General features: G+C 40.7%; 1 protein-coding gene across 8 annotated transcripts in view; it reads left to right on the top strand.

Annotated features, from left to right (window-relative positions):
• Positions 1–16913, top strand: part of LOC119474673 (uncharacterized protein KIAA1522-like) — a 33988-nt gene that overhangs the window by 2662 nt on the left and 14413 nt on the right. For 7 of the 8 annotated variants that reach the window (XM_037746850.1, XM_037746849.1, XM_037746846.1 and 4 more), the window contains exon 2: positions 8541–8856. In XM_037746850.1, coding sequence (XP_037602778.1) covers positions 8565–8856 — 292 coding nt within the window. In that variant the 5' untranslated portion in view covers positions 8541–8564. The remainder of the gene's footprint in view (positions 1–8540; positions 8857–16913) is intronic. The other variant, XM_037746844.1, reaches the window with a different exon arrangement.

Below are 16913 nucleotides of genomic sequence, written 5' to 3'. Positions count from 1 at the left end.
TGATTTAATCGACAGATCTGTGAAACTGAGATTCTCCGCAAAGAATCACACAAAAGCACCACTTTAAAGCTAGCGTTGGTAATCATGAGAAGTCATTTTCAAGCAAAAATGCCAAAAAAAAACAACCCACAAATCTTTGGGTTTTGGACTGATTATCACATAAAACAAGGAATTTGAAGATGCCCCCTTGGACTATAGGAAATTATAATGGCCATTTTTCACTATTTTCTGATGTCCACAAAGTGATTAATCAAGAAAAATATGAGCAGATTATTCGTTAATGAAAATGATCGTTAGTTGCAGCCCTAAATAGAAACATTTTAGGTCGACTAACACTCATACGTTTATGTTGAGTAATCCATTAATTGATTTAATACAAATATCTGTAAAACTGAGTTTATCCACAAAGAATCACACAAAAGCACCACTTTTAAAACTTGTGTGTACCAGAGATGTGCTCACAAGTTTCTTGGAAATACATCATTCAGCATGAAAAAAGCATAAAAAACGACTAATCGACTAAAGAAATCTTAGTCAACTGAGACCAAAACGACTGATTACTCAACTAATCGGCAAGAATCTGGCGATACGATACGTATCATGATACAGGGGTTACGATTCAATATATTGCGATATATTGGGATACTGTAAACAAGATGATACAGTGTGCTTTTTTAAATTTAGGAAAACTGTCATAATATAAAGAACACACCACCATATACATAAAATCGGAATAAAAAAGTGACTTTTTTATACAATCAGAACAGTTGGATCTGCATTTATCACAGTCCCTGTAACATCCGACATCATAGCGCTACTTTGAGAGGACACATACACTGAGAGGGAGCATATCTTTGCAAATGAAATAAAGTATTGACACAGTTAATCTTTGCATGTAAGCTATTAATTAAAAATCAATACTGTGTTTTTGAGAATCGATACAGTATCACAAAACATAATATCGCGATACTCTATATTTCCGAAATGTTCTTACACCACAATTCTAAATACATTTTAAAAACTGTCATCTGTGTGTGTAAATATTTGTTTTTGTCATACTCTGATGCATATTTTTCCACATACTCTGTAAAAGAAAAATCTCCCTGTTTCCATAGATGTCAAATATTTGTGACTCCCCTCTAATAAGAATACACAGTGAACAATTATCTTGGCCAGCGCACACAACCGCATGTTATAATCTTATCTGAAAATGACTCTCATGCGCCAGCTATTATCCTTTTTCTTTTATGGCTTGGTCTCCTAGGCCACTGTACTGTATGAGGGATGTGTGGCAGCGAGGGAGGGAGTGAGGAAGGGGGTGAAAGGGAGAACAAGATGGGAGGAGGAGGAGGAGGAGGAGGAGGTGTAAGGGGGGCGAAAGCAGATTTGGAGTGAAGAGTTCCTCTGTCGGTAATTATCAATCTCTCAGGAATGCAGCCGCTGCTCTTACCAGACAAGCTGCTGCACGGCAACAGCGGCCTCGCAGCGTGCCAACTTGCATTACCCTGTCCCCCACACACACACACACACACACACACACACAGTGTCTATAACCTCAGTGAGTTCAGTTACATAGCATTTTGGTTTATTTGTGTCATTATTGTCTTACGGTGTTACTGTGTTTATTTTTATCACTGGCATTACCTACATGGTCTTTTTCTGAAACTCTATCCGTTCTGCAGCAAACAAAGACACCACATAATGTCAGTAAGGGCTCGTGTTTCTGTCCCAAGTCCTTCGCCACTCCGTGTGTTTACGCTGATACGTTGGTGTGGAACAAAATTGTAGGAAACTTGCGGCCACCCTGAAACCCGACTCTTGACATGAAATTTTCATGAGCTATTTGGTCTCATTAGTTATGTCTCTAGTGATCCTCTCTGTCAGTGCTAAAATACTTCCCTTAAGATTGGGAAATCTTCCATCGATGTCTGGAGACTCCCACAAAGCTTTCCCCAAAGCTCTCCTCAGTCATTTAGAAAAAAAACAAAAAAACTCCCCAAGCCGTGGAGTTGAGTATTTTCAGTTTGTGTCTTGGAGGCCTCATCATCTATCACAGTACATTTCTCGTACATTGAGTGCTTGAGCATGAGAGCTGCAGCCCAGACAAAGTTGCTTAAGTCATGCTTTTAAGAGGCAGCGCTCCTCTTTGTTTGATAACGCCTAGAGAAGACGGCCAACGCCCTGACTGATGCCTGCAGGTGCCGCGCAGTCACACCAGTTTTTACACAGCTGAACACTTAGTTACAGAGTCACTTGAAAGTGTGGTTTGTTGTTACTTGTTGCTGTAAACCCAGTGATCTCTCAGCAGGAAGACTGATCCGAAACATCCATTTTTTTATCTCCAAAAAAGGAGAATATTAACCTTAATCTTTTATTTCCGTCTTGTGTTGACTAACCACATTCAGTTTAACCTTAACCTCGCTCACTGACGGCTAACTCATGCCATGTGAAACCCAGCAGCTCAGGTGTAGATGTGAATGGCCTCCTGGTTAAACTGAGCCAGTCCTAATTCAAACAAAGGTAGCTGCCGCTCCCAGTTGGCTTTGCCTTATCCCTGTGAGGCATTGGAGTCTGCTCCGTCAACTTCCCTATGTGACTCACCGCAGTCAAAGTTATAGTTCCTGGACAGAGACCCTCCCTCGTCCCCCGCCACTGCCTGGGAAATTCACATTGTTCACATTTGAGTCGATAAGGGTGTGATTACACTTTGTATTGTATAGTTTACCATACGTTTTGGGCTGCTGTGCCTTCCAGTTGGAGTTTTTGTTCAGTTAGTCCAACTCTGAATTTGGATCAAATAGTATTTTAACCTACTTTCAATGAAATGTTTCTTCACACGGGTGCGGTTTGTCACATAAAACAATGCAACGGGTGTCAGAAAATGTTCACAATCATGGGAAATAACTTCAAAGTTTGTGTAGTTCTCCTCTTGTGGAGTAAATCCCTAAAACAAATACTGATTTGCAATTCCCCTTTGACATGGATCTGTTGAGTCACCTAAAGTCTTTTTCAAATATGACAAGAACTGTCTTTCCCTCATTCTTTTCTCGCACCAGTTTGTCAAAGAAGGTAGAGTACAGTAGAGCCCAGTGATCTTTGCTATATTCATGGATTTGGGTTTGGATTTGCTCAGTAAGCTACGCTACCGTGCTTTGCTTTAGGCAAGGCAGGTGTCAGTGCTTTGCTTTGCTTTAAGTCTATTGACCTGGCTGCATATAAGTGAGGAGGAGACCCACTTTTGCTCTGGAATTTATGTCCTCCAGCTCCACTCTGGGACATATAGCTGTCAAAAGCACACAAATCAATAAATGTCATTACCAGATATGCTCACAGTCTATTTCATGGCGGTGTGTAAACTATTATCAGCCCCAGTTTACTTCATGCTGATGTGTATACACACTGCTGTCAATGTCAGATAATCAGTCAGTGCTGCTGGTATTGACACACCGCGTTGAGGTTTGCTGTGTTTGAGCGGTATCTCCTGTCCAACGTGAGAGCGCCTGGCCTCTTTTGTAAAGGATAAGTAAACAGCATGTTGGAACACATGCCTGCTCTGGCAGGACTGGGGCTGGGCTGGGAAACCACAGCGGCTTTAGTGTGTGTGTGTGTGTGTGTGTGTGTGTGTGGCGTGTGTGTGTGTGTGTGTGTGTGTGTGTGTGTGTGTGTGTGTGTGTGTGTGTGTGTGTGTGTGTGTGTGTGTGTGTGTGTGTGTGTGTGTGTGTGTGTGTGTGTGTGTGTGTGTGTGTGTGTGCGTGTGTGTGTGTGTGAGAGAGCGATACGGAGACAGAACATACAAACAACCTTTTAGTTTGTAAATCAGCTTCAGGCATATGACTTGATCATTATCTTTCTGATAATATGATATCACCCAGATGTGTTGTAGTGTAGGCAATGATGGCAGAGTTTTTTGTTTTTTTTAGCTAGGTTTGTGTTACAAATCCCATTTTAAATCTGTCTTTTATGCCTATAGTTTGTGTATCAACTTTTATGAATTGAGAGGTGTGGTTAGGGGTTACGGCTGGGACAATGAAGCAACTCTGTAATTAAGATGTCGGCCATGGTGCTTTAACTTTGAAATAGAGGTTGTGAGGCTAAGAGAGAGATTAGATAGATAAAACCAAGAGATGTGACATTTTCTTTAGTAAATCTTAAGACAAATTGTAAGAAAGCAGATGTTTTAAAGGGGAATGCCACTTAAATTAAGAATTCCAATATGTTATATCCATATTCAATCAATATTTGTGAACATGAGCTCCTCTCTCTCAAAGCCAGAAACCAGAGAAGTACTGTAAGTCTCAAACTTGTGATGTCATAGGGTATAAAGTCTGGAGCTGCACCACAATGAATGGCAGACGGATTTTATGGACCCGCAATTTGTTTTCTTTTTTATACCCAAATGAGCTTTATCCTATCGTAGGGTTCTCAGTTGTGAAACGGAAAATGTTCCCATATACTCAGCTCATCCCCCTGGGTGCTCTCAGTGTCATCTACAACATCTCTCCTTATTCATTGTCTATGGAGCAGCTCCAGACTTTATACCCGATGACATCACAAGTTTGAGTTTTAGCGCTCTAGTTTTTGTATTTGGGAGACAGTTGTTCATGTTTATTACTATTTTTTGGACTGTCTTAGACCATAGGAATAACATGTATGAATTTTGAAAATGGACGTAGTTCCCCTTTAAAGGACACTCCACAGTGTACGTCACGTCATTACATTTGTTTGCAAAGCTGAAAATTGCAGGTTGTTATTATGTGTAACCACAGCAATGGTGGCATGAGTCAGCTCCTTGTGACCGGACTGCACAGACAGCGGTCTGCTGGGTGGTCCTCCGCCGTGTCCCAGAGTTCTTAGCATTACTCTAGTCCCTCTGTGTGATGGAAATAATACGAGTAGTTGTTGCACTCAGAGCTGCCCGTGGGCTATAAATGAATTATGAACCAGCCCCCCTCTCCTCCCGAGAGAGAGAGAGAGAGAGACGTCTGATTATTGGCGACTGTAGCCAATACAGATGCACGGATCTTAGTCATGCCCAAATGACTGTAATTTGGAGCAGGAGAAACACGGGGCTTAGTGCAGGGAGAGGCCTGGTGGAGAAGATGGATGCTCTCTCTTGTTATTGGCCTTTCACTACAACTCACTCCTCACGTCTGCTCCATACACAGTGCGCCACATCAGATGTACGGCAGTGGATAACAAGTTCAGCTGGACTACATTAAGATAACCAAATACTTCAAAAACGCCCGCATATGTATAAAGTTTAGAGAAGCATTCAAGTACCTCAAGTACTCATCTTAAGCCTCTCATAAGGGGCAGCATACCTCTCTTTCTGGACAGGGCAGAACCACATTTAACTCTACCTTTTAGCCATACTAGCAGCATTGTTGAGTCTGAAATTTTAGTTTGTCCAATACTTCGGTAACATTCCCATCAGCTATTTGTGTAGTGCTTATTAGCAAATGTTAGCATGCTAACATCAATGTGATTTTGAATGACGACATGACAGCTCCCCAAAAGTGATATTGTGGCAAGAAGGTAACATGCAAATTGCGAAACTCTCGCAAGATGGTTAAGGTTAGGCTTTGATCTTGAATAGTTAAGGTTAGGATAGGTCCTCGAGTGAGTCTCACAAGACATTTTGTTTTTGCAATTTGCATGTTACCTTCCAGACACGATCCAAAAGTGAAGCCAAAACATCTCAATCGCCCCGTGGTGGCTGGCTGCAGAATAGGTCATAAATCCCGCCCCCTCCATGTTAGCGGATGGGACATGGGCCAAACTAAAACGTCAAAGTACACGTCAAATATTTTTTCTCAAAGATGGTTTCTGTCATTCACGTAGTTCTTATTTATTTTTCTGATAAGTTTGGTTTTAATCACTTATTTGATGCCATAAAACAGGGGACGTCATGATTGACAGCTGAGATTCTCTCTCGCTAACAAGCTACGGCTCGTGATTGGTTCGGGCAGGTGTGTGGGCGGGACCTCGATGCCGCGTCTCCACCGCCCGATCACTACCGCGCAGACTCCGGCTCCAAATGACGTCAAAAGCACAAGAAGGCAGCCCTCGTATCCAGGATATTTTGGCTTCACCTTTGTACAGTGGGAGGAAGTGGCGACGCGACATCCATCTATATATACAGTCTATTATACTTGCTAAATATCAGCATGTTAGCATTGTTATAGTGAACATGTCAGCATGCTGACATTAGAATTTAGCCTTGCTGTGCCTTAGTGCAGCCTCACAGAGCAGCTAGCATGTCTGTAGACTTGTTTCTACTTTAAGTACACAGTGAAGACCAACGCCTGCCTTGTAAACTTCACTCAGTTGCCAGTTTATTAGGTACACCTAAACTAATGCAGTGCAATACAACAGTCCTGCAATAAATCCTACCTTCATGAACCAATGTAGAGTATGTAAGGCATCTGGCTTTAAAAAGTGCACATCTGCCTGAAAACTTTCCATAGGCTACATCCAAACCAGAGTCCTCTAACTTCTCATCACAACCCCCCCTCTGCATTACACAGAGCTTTGATGATGAGGAGCCGTTTGGAAAAGTCACATTTGTAACCCTCCGAGAACATGACATAGGCTTCTGTGGTTTAGATTCATGTCTCGTCGGGGGCAGGAAAGTATTCCTGCAGACTGTGAAGGATGTTTGGTCGTATTGCTCACACATTGCTCGTGCTAAAATCTGCCTGCAGTGTTTTTTCATGCGTGACCGTGAAGCCACAGAGCGGCCAAAAACTTTTCATGAACTTTCTCGACAGCAAATCATCCAGGGATTCATAATTCTCTCACTCTGACTCCACTCCGCACCGTCCTCCAGTCTTTTGTGTGCTTATTGACGAGCTGCGACTCCTGTCATCTTAAGAGCTTGCTCCTGCTTTTAGCCTGTGATTTGGAGATAAGTATCTAATAAAGTACGCAGCTGGAAGAAGCCCAGTGTAAGCTACAGATCCCCAGGAGCAAGGCTGGGAAACATGCCTCAAAGTAAGAGGAGTTCAGCAAGGTGAAGGGGTGGAGGAAGACGATGAGCTCATTCTACTGAGTAAAAAAAGATGAGAGAAACATAATAAGGAACGTAAAACAGAAACCGCACTGATTTATGACTGGACACTTTGTTAAAAACGCCTCAATGCACATTGGTGACTGTTTATTTTTTCTATTCTCTAGCTCTTCCTGGTGTGCTTTTGTGCCTGTGTGTAAAAGTGCAGGAGCCTCACGGGTGCGGCTTTGTGAATTATGACTCCATGTTATGGAATGAAGGGGAGCGGTGCCAGAGCTTTCTTTGCAGAACTGTGAAGTTTGGTTTAGAGGCAAGAGGGGGTCTGTGTAGGCTGAGCGTGCTGTGGGTTGAATGAGCAGTGCCCACGGAGACGCACAAACACAAACATATACTTATATACATACATACCAACTGGGGTTGTCTAAAGAATAAGACTTTTGTATTCTTTACATTACTCACAAGCATTCTCCAAAGCATACTTTAAAGGTCCCATATTGTAAAAAGTGAGATTTTAATGTCTTTTATATTATAAAGCAGGTTTAAGTGCTTATAAATACTGTGAAAGTATTGAAGCGCTCTATCCATGGTGAAATATACACACAGCCTTTATTCAGTAACTGTGCGTTTGAAACAAGCCGTCAGAATTTCTGTCCATTTGTGATGTCACAAATCTACAATATATATAGTTTTTAACATAAACCTTCTAAATGTGTCCCTGTTTATTTCTGGTTGCAGTGTATGTGAGTGACATCAGCAGACAGGAAGTAAACATGGACCCAAGCTGTTTACCTAGCAACGTAATTCCGTTTAAATGCTCTAAAATGGAGCGTTTCAGACAGAGGATAAATACAGGCATACTCAGGCAGCCAGTATGAGGAATTTTTTTTGAACATTTTGGCATGTAAACATGTTCTAGTAGAAACATAAAATACAAGTATGAACCTGAAAATGAGCATAATATGGGACCTTTAAGTTTTAGAACTACCTTTCTTCAAGAGGAAATTCAGCTTACCAACACTTGAAACCTGTTTGGCGTAGGTGTAATCCATCATCATGAACCTTGGTGCTTTTGTGGTGCATTCACTGAAGCACAAACATCCACTATGACTGCGGAAAAGCGTGCAAATATTAGAGCTACGTTGATGGGAAATCAAACCTGGAAGGCAGACAGTAATCAGATACAGTAATTGTTGTAAGAAGACTGAATTTGGCAGCTTCCTGAGTTTAAAAGGTTTCTTTGCAGCAGCCAACTCTCAAATATCGGATGTTGTGATTTTCTTGGACAGAACAGCGAGGTTGGTTTTCATAACAGCCCCTGCTTGCAATTAAAGCAAGTTTCAAGTCTCTGTAAGTTGATTTTAATACAGTAATGGCATTAATTGAAACCAGTGGACGCCAGGAATGTTAGAAATCAATCAAAAAAATCTGCATATGGTCTTTTGATTATTAACTCTCCCTGAGGGCCAGCACATGTAGTGTTTTGATGATGACTACATTTTAATTTCGGCCTCTCTTCTTTTTCTTCTTTCAGGGCGTAGCTCCAGTGTTAGGTGGTATGTCAAACCGTGACTCGATGGGGTTCGGGGACCTGATCCCCCAGGATGTGGTTGATATTTTTGCCCAGGAGAAGCACGGCAATGGCCGGAAGAAGCGCACTCGCTCCCTGGGCCGGGCTCTGGGCTGGCTGAAGGGCAAGAAGAGGAAGGGTCTCGACGCCAAGGGGCAGGGCCTGGGTCTAGGTCCTGCACTCGACTTGGCTTTGGACGGGCACCCCGCTGGGCATCAGGGTGGACACAAGGGAGGACAGAAGTCAGGAAAGCAGGCTCATCCACAAGGTAACGGTCATGGTAAGAGCCTACAGGATGCTCAACGGTCACTTTATCCCCTTTAGTATTTTATAAGTGTGTTTGTAACTACTATTTGACAATACTTTACAATTAAGAAAACATATTTCCTTAGCACACCATGGAGAATTTGGGTAGGTCACCTTACCAGAAACAAACACTTTTATGAAATAAAGCATTAACCTGTTGGGGGAAAAAAAGCAGAGGAACTATTTGACCCGGCAAATAACATATACGTATTTAATGAATGTGGCTATTGATTAGGCTGTCCCCTAGGGCTGGGCAATAATTCAATATGATAATTTATCCTCTTTCAATGGAATCTAATCGTGATGAATTCATATATCGAGATATTGTGATACACAATTATGTCGTCTAAATTGATAATAACGAGCACATACTAGCTCAGATTTCTCAGAAAATCTGTCCATTTTGCGCTAAAGTTCTTAATTAAATGAAAAGTACTTTTCATTTGTCAAGCATTTAATTCACACAGGAGTATACAAAACCATGTGGTTATTTCATTAGACTATTTATTTATTGACTTACCAGAAAACATGCTATATCGTGATATATATTGTAATGAAAGATATGAATGACCTATATTGGTATAGAAGATTATGGCCAAATCGACACGCCCCACTGTCCCCTATTAATTTTATTGATCATGAGATGAGATGTGGCAGTTTATGGCTTGCTCACCACCTTGACTAAACGATTTTCCGGGGGAAACCCTGAGATGTATTTCCTATCTTCCATGAAGGCCGTTTGTTCCATTTCACGATAAAACAAGTATCATCTTGTCAAGACTTGAAACCTGCCTGAGCAACTTATGTTGCCCTTGGCGTCTGCGTTTGCTCCTGTAATATAAATTAATAATGTAGGACTGGAGGTATTAAATCGCAAACAATTTTGATATTTGGTTAATTGTTATTGCTTTTTATCAAGCAATACATTTGCTTGTTTCAGCTTCTCAAATGAGTAAATTTGTTGCTTTTTATACTGGTTAATTGAAAAAAAATCATTAGTTGCAGCCCTACAAAAATGCAATTTCAGCAGCTGGCAATCAGTTTTTGGATGTCATGTTTTTAGGAGTGCTCAAGCACACCTAAATTTCATCTCAGCATCCCTAAAAGATAATTATCAAACCCTTTGAGACCTCCGACATTACTGCCTCTAGCGGACTGTAGCGGACTCAGTCTTAACACTAGAGTGAAGATATATTAATATCATATGAAGCTAGAACACCAAAGGAATCTATTGGTATCAACCATGTCATGCATGGTTGATACCAAAACAATGCTCCAAAGTTAGGCAAAATTTTTGCGAGGGAAAACATGGCGATTTTCAAAGGGATGCTTTGACCTCTGACCTCAAGATATGTGAATGAAAATGGGTTCTATGGGTACCCACGAGTCTCCCCTTTACACACATGCCCACTTTATGATAATCACATGCAGTTTGGGGCAATAGCATGCAGTTATTTGCATGCAGTATCAATGTGTTATTTTTTCCTATTCTAAAATGGTGTGTATGTGAATATTTCTGAAATGGTTAGTCCCAAAAATAGCCATTTCATATAGTGACACCACTTTTTGAAACTTATGACGTCACTGTATACAATGACCTAAAAAGCCATACAGAGAACGCCTTACTGCATTATATTCCATTATATTTTTGTAAATTTTTTGTCACCTGGTGCCTGAATTGTGTTTTCCTTCACATAAGTAAAGACATTTCCACCATAACTTGATGCAGAAAAGGCAGAAATTGGTGCATAAAAATTCACCAGAATGCAGGTAATGAAGCGTTTGACGTTCAAAATTTGGAGGATCAAAATATGTGCCCCCCCCACCCAATGTTGAAACGAAACCTACACCCTTTACTGTACACGCAACTGCACAAGCAACAAGTTCATTAACATTTTGAACTGACATGAAGCCATGAGTGCCTGCAAGGAACGAAACGTCTCTAAATACATGTAAGTTAAAACAAATATTTGTCAGTAAGATGAAGTACATTATTACCTAGTCAAGCAATATGTTGCTAATGGGCTAAAGCCCACCAGTGTGGTACGGTTATGAATTGCATATTGATAGGGAGCTCTTTTTAAGACATTAAAAGACATTTCTATAGAGCACAGTTTATATAAGATGAGTAGGAATACGTTCCTGGGAACCAGTTGAATATGCTGCTCCTTGGCTCCCAGGCATGTGTATTTGTTCACTGGTGGGTTGTTTGAACAGACCGACTTCCTATACTCTCCTCCTGACCTTCAGCTCGCTTTGTTTGCCGTGAAAAAAAAATCTCTGTCTGTCCTGTTCTGTGATATCGTCACTTAACTTACCTGGTCTTCAGGTTACGGGGAGGGGGAAGTGGCTGTACTGTGGCTGCCATCCACGCGGGACACGTGTGGAAGTGGACGGCATATTTTATTTTAACCTATGTGCAACCACACACATACACATACAACAACTTACGTAAAACCCAACTCACACACATAGTGAACGCAAAAACTTATTATTCACACGGTCTTGCAGCAACACACTTTTTCCCAGAGATGTGGGATCATGTTGGAGCTTGCACATGTGCACTCGTATGTCAACTTGCTGAACTATACCAATCCTGTTTTCTCCTTGTGAAGACAGTTTTTTTTTTTTTTTCCCAGTGCAAACTGTAAGCACTAACTTTAGCTTTACACCCTCATTAATCACACCATGAAGCAGTCAGACCTGAAACACAAAAACACCAACCAGTAAAAACCTTGTTGTACTGAGTCGACTTATGCCAGAAGCAGAAAAGCGTACACAGTGTTTGGTTCGGGCTCTTTTATGTGTGTTTGTCTGACAGTGCTTGTGCAGTCCTGGATAATTGCTTTACAGACATCGGAGGCTTCGTTTGTTTCTTTTGCTGCATCTTTCCTAAGTGTGGGGGGGATTTCCATGGGATGCAAACTCAAACTAAACCCACAACAAAAGGTGAATATGTATAAACATGTTTCTAGTCTGTGGCTTTGGTAGACGATGAATGCACAGACGAGCGCGTCATCATTGACTGGAGCACATAGACTGCATTACACAATCTTTGCACTATATTGTGCGTTGGTTACAACAGCAGTGTGAGGCTGAGAGTTTTGTAAGAGAAAGTAAACTTTGAAGACAGATAAGGTATTTCTCCCCTGCCAAGGTCGGCTTAGAGGCTACCTCCCACATCGGGCGGAGGCCATAAATTCTTTTCTTTCATTTTTCCACACAAGAATGACTAAAAAGAGTAGATTTGTTTTTTTTTGTTATAAAAGTTGGAACCAGCCTTTACACATTGTTGTGACGGCAGCCGCAATGAATATTCTTTATATCTATTACAAATCACTACAAAGTTGTAAGTGTTGACGATTAAGTGTGATTTATGTGCCAGGTATTAGCTCCTATTGAGCTCTCAGAAATCAACGTGTTGTGTGTGGCGTGCAGATTGTTGGTGCTGGCAACAACTGCAGCAAACCTTTTTCGCCAGACGCTTCCTCTTATTAGAGAAGGAGCGCAGCGATTCCCAAAATGCATCCAGAGGAGGTTTTTATTGCAGGAGCAGGACACGGTGCAATGTTACACACTTGCCCAGAAAATTGAATACCTCCAGCTGAGCCCCTGATGATGATCTGCATTGATGCCAGAGGGGCCTCCTGCCCACTAAATGCCTAGTATGGCAGGCACGGTGCCAGTTAATTAAAAGCCATGCCAGGACCGTTACAGTGAGGGAGGAACAAGGGGTTCTGTTTTTCCTGACCCCTCTACTCCCACTGTTCCTCCTCTGTGGCACCGACACACTGGTACCACTAAGGATCACATGTATGTGTACGTATGAGACTAGTATGATCGCCTCGGTACCAACCTCAGTACATCACCTTAGACACAAAGTGTACAAAACAACATTAACATCTTTTTAAAAATAGTTTTTACAATATTCACTCATACTGGACCATAAAAACAAAACAGGCAATATTAGAGCTGAAATGAGAAGTTATTATTATTTGATTTGTTGATCAAAAGAAAAATAATTGGCATCTATTTTTGATGATCGATTAATTGTAAAAATTGTTTGTCAAGCAGAAATGTCACGCAATCCCGAGTTCTAGCTTCTAAACTGTGAGGATTTTCTGCTTTTCTTTTTCATATATGACAGTAAACTGAATATCTTAAACAAAACAAATGAAGAAAGCAATTTGATATTATTATCACCTTAGGCTTATGGAAATTTTGATGGACATTTTTCACAATTTTCTGACATTTTATATACCAAACGATTACTCGGTTAACAGCCATAGTGCTGTTCAAATATTTATATTTGTTGAAATTCTCTTCACAATCCTGGCTGTCACAGGACTGTAAGAACCCCGTCCAATCATTTTATTTGACTTTCTCTCTAGTGACTTTAGTGACTTTTGTGACTTAGTTCTGCTTTCATTGGAAAAGAGTTGGCAACACTGGGCTGGGTTTTTTCGGCTGGGTTTTAAAATCTAGTGTACTCTTACTAGTTTCTCACGATTACCTTTAACTGAGATAAATCAGCAGATTTCATTGATAATGAAAATAGTTGTTAGTTGCAGCATTAGACAATATTACAACCAGCGTTTCAAAATATTTTATTTGACCCATCAGTATAAAGAAGCAAATTCTGTAGTCTCTCAAACTCTGTACTCAAATCTTTTATCATATTGTTGCACATTTTTATTTAGTTATTTATTTTTATTTGATTTTTAGAGCAAATGTATATTTTTTTGAAAAAAAAAACTAATGCACCAGATCACACTCAGAAAATAGAATTTTTTTGGAGAATGCATTTTTGGGGAAGTGTCCGTCACACCGAGTATCAAAAACTGTCACGTACCGAACACATGGCATTGAATGTCCGGTCAGATTCGTAATCCTGATTACTTATTCATTGATCAGATATTTCCTCTCCCCGTGTGTTTGTTTTTCAGTTTCAGTTAAAGATGACAATGCGGGTTGATGTAGATTAGCATCCAAACCCTATATTGGGTCACCTTACCCTTTGCTCTTGTGGGAATGTATTTTTGTAAACAAGGCCCGTGGAGTTTGACCAGAGAGGGAACTGCACAGTAGCAGGTTTTGGAGTGATAAACTTTGGCCTCCTGGACCTTTCAGCGTGGTCAACCCATTAACTCTGCATTGTCTTATCTGATTATCAGGACAATGTTTCATCCTGAGCCAAAAGGCAGAGATTATCTGTCGTCACATATTAATTCGCTTCCATTTGTCTGATTCCTTCCACTTTTTACATGCATACCTGTCTGACAGTGATTTATGTCCCTGCCCTGCTGTCAGTTTACGTGATCCTGTGTAAAACTAGACAGTGGGCCTCTCTTATACAACCCAGGCTGCTCAGATCCTGTCTTAGCTTCATAATGGGTTTGGGTAAAAGGAAATAAGGTGAAGGGAAGACTGATTTAGGTCATACAGTCCTACCAAGGTACGCTCAGAAGGTCACCTGTTCGCTTGAAACACTCCCTCAGAGATTCCTCACATTCCTGAGCTTCATAAAGACACTTCTTTGAGGAGGCTAGAAATAGGGAGCCCTTTGTGTGTGTTTGGCATACATGCCAGGTTACGGATCATATGAGCCATTTTATTTGACTTTTGTTGAATATTTTGTTATAGACATTGTTTAATTTAAGAAATAAGCCTGAGTGTATTTATCTGTTGCTTTACTGTCAGTTAAAGGGGCCATGTGGAGCATTTGGACACTGATAAGCCACATCAGTTTTGATACAGTAGTATAAAAGATTTGCAGCTTTTACGGGTTCATCACCAGGTTAGTTTTTGTGTGAAATCTGCTAGATTGTATATAAAGCAGATTACATTATAGCAGGAAAAAAAAAGGGGTTTTCATGGAAACTAGAGCTCATGTTTTCAACTTTGGGATGGCAGATAGTAGAAGAAGTAAAAGACTGATGGAAAACTTGCAACACATTGTTCGTTTAGGGAAGTGAAAGAAAACAAGGAGGCAACAGGGCGACAAAACTGGAACATACACAATTGTGCACACAACAGTGTGCAGAGAAACACACTCAGGGGATTGGGGATATTTCATGAAGAACGCTAAGGCTAACAACGATTAATTGAAAATGATATTGCTGTTAAAAAACGGTACCTTTTAATATTGTTTACAACACTGTAGTTTTGTGTGTTAGTAGTTATTGTAGTTGCGTGATGATGACACGATTACAAGGGCAGGAGAACAGGTTTGAGAAAACTGACATGCAATAGAGTTTCGTTTTCTGCCTCTCATGGCAGGAAATAATCAACAAGCCCGCCTTTTTATACACTGCCATGTCAGGTCAGGGTGTATACCTCAGAGCGATATTATTTAGCCTTTCTGTGAAAAGCACTTGTTGATTCTGTCATAAGCTTTTTGTACATTAAATCACCGAAGTGGAGCGAGGATAGGGTTGTTTTTATTATTATTATTTGGGTTACTTTTTGTCACTTTGTGTATAAGATATCTGAAAATTAAGCTGACACAACACAAGCTTAGGTGTTATGTGAGAATCAAGCCGATGCTGACGTCGTGGGAATTTCTGTAGATTAGGACTGGCCTAACTGTATAAACAGTTGCACAAATGGTTGTTTATAATTACAGGGCTTTATGGGTATTTACTAGGATTTTATTTCAATAGGTGAAGAGTCACCACACCCGCATGACAGAGGAGATCATATTTAGGTCACTCAAATGGTAAGAGAGGTTTACTAAAGTGCCAGTTTGCCCTCTAGTCCCAACTGAATAATGCGCTCCAGTATCATTTCATCAAGTTCCTTTTATTCTCTGCAATCCTCTAATGTTTGGTGTCAGTGTTAAGCAGGACGGCCAAAAAGCAACGGTTATAATTATTTATGAAATCATACGTTGTTTCATTGTCAAAATGTGCAGATAAGTTACTGTGGCTTTGCACCAACTGTCTAGGCTATTGTCACGAAAGGAAAATGTTTGCCAACACACTGTGGCTTGGAAAGTTTTGTGAGTCACCAGTCATGACTTCTGTAGTCAAATGAGGCAGTTTTTTAAGCAATGGGGCTTACTGTAGAGCGTAGAAAATCACTGGAGTACTGGTGAAGATAACTTTGTTGGTTTTACCGAGTATTCATGGTTTCTTCTTCAAGAACACGCTGTTCTTCCGGGATGCATTCAAGGCCTGGAGCTGTGATAAGCATGCTTGTATATAATTGAGGGACTTGCCCAGTTTACATCAGCACAGGTGTCTTAGTGCCCAGAGGTGTTGGGGAGGTGATCCACCATTTCATTTATTCTGAAGAATCAGTGGGCAACTCTGGGGTCTGAAAAGTGAAGCCAATGCTTAAGTGCCTTAAACTTGTGTTCTTTCTAACAGCCAGCAGGGGGCGACTCCTCTGGTTGCAAAAAGAAGTCTGATTGTATAGAAGTCTATGAGAAAATGACCCTACTTCTCACTTGATTTATTACCTCAGTAAACATTGTAAACATGAGTTTATGGTCTCAATCGCTAGTTTCAAGTCTTCTTCAATACAGCATGATGTTCATTTAGTTAATTATGGTCCCATTTAGAATCAAATAGACCATAAAGAAGGTTATGTTTTATGGCGTGGCTACCTTGTGATTGACAGGTCGCTTCCACTGCGTTGTCCGGTCTGGGATTTTGTCGTGTTTTTGTCTTAGAACTTTAACCCTTTCACAGTGTGTTTTCAGTTTGTGAAAGTTAATTATAACCTATTTGGTCACTTAAAAACGTCTTATTCAGCGTTCAGTTGTCATGCTGTCATGCTCACAATAACAAATGGTAACATGCGAGGTAACATTTAGCAGGTAATGTTCACCATGGTCACTATCTACCATCTTAGTGTGTTAGCATGCTAACATTTGCTAATTAGCACTAAAGACAGCCGAGGCTGATGGGAATGTCATCAGTTAACGGGTTCGTTTGGTAATTTTGTCAAATTTTGACCTGCTGGTGGCGCTAGAGGAAAAGTCAGGGGATGACCAAAGTCATTTTTTGGGGACCATCACTGAAATTT

This window comes from Sebastes umbrosus, chromosome 16 (genome assembly GCF_015220745.1).
Source record: "Sebastes umbrosus isolate fSebUmb1 chromosome 16, fSebUmb1.pri, whole genome shotgun sequence".
Classification (NCBI taxonomy): Eukaryota; Metazoa; Chordata; class Actinopteri; order Perciformes; family Sebastidae; genus Sebastes; species Sebastes umbrosus.
This window is presented reverse-complemented; position numbering and strand designations above follow the sequence as displayed.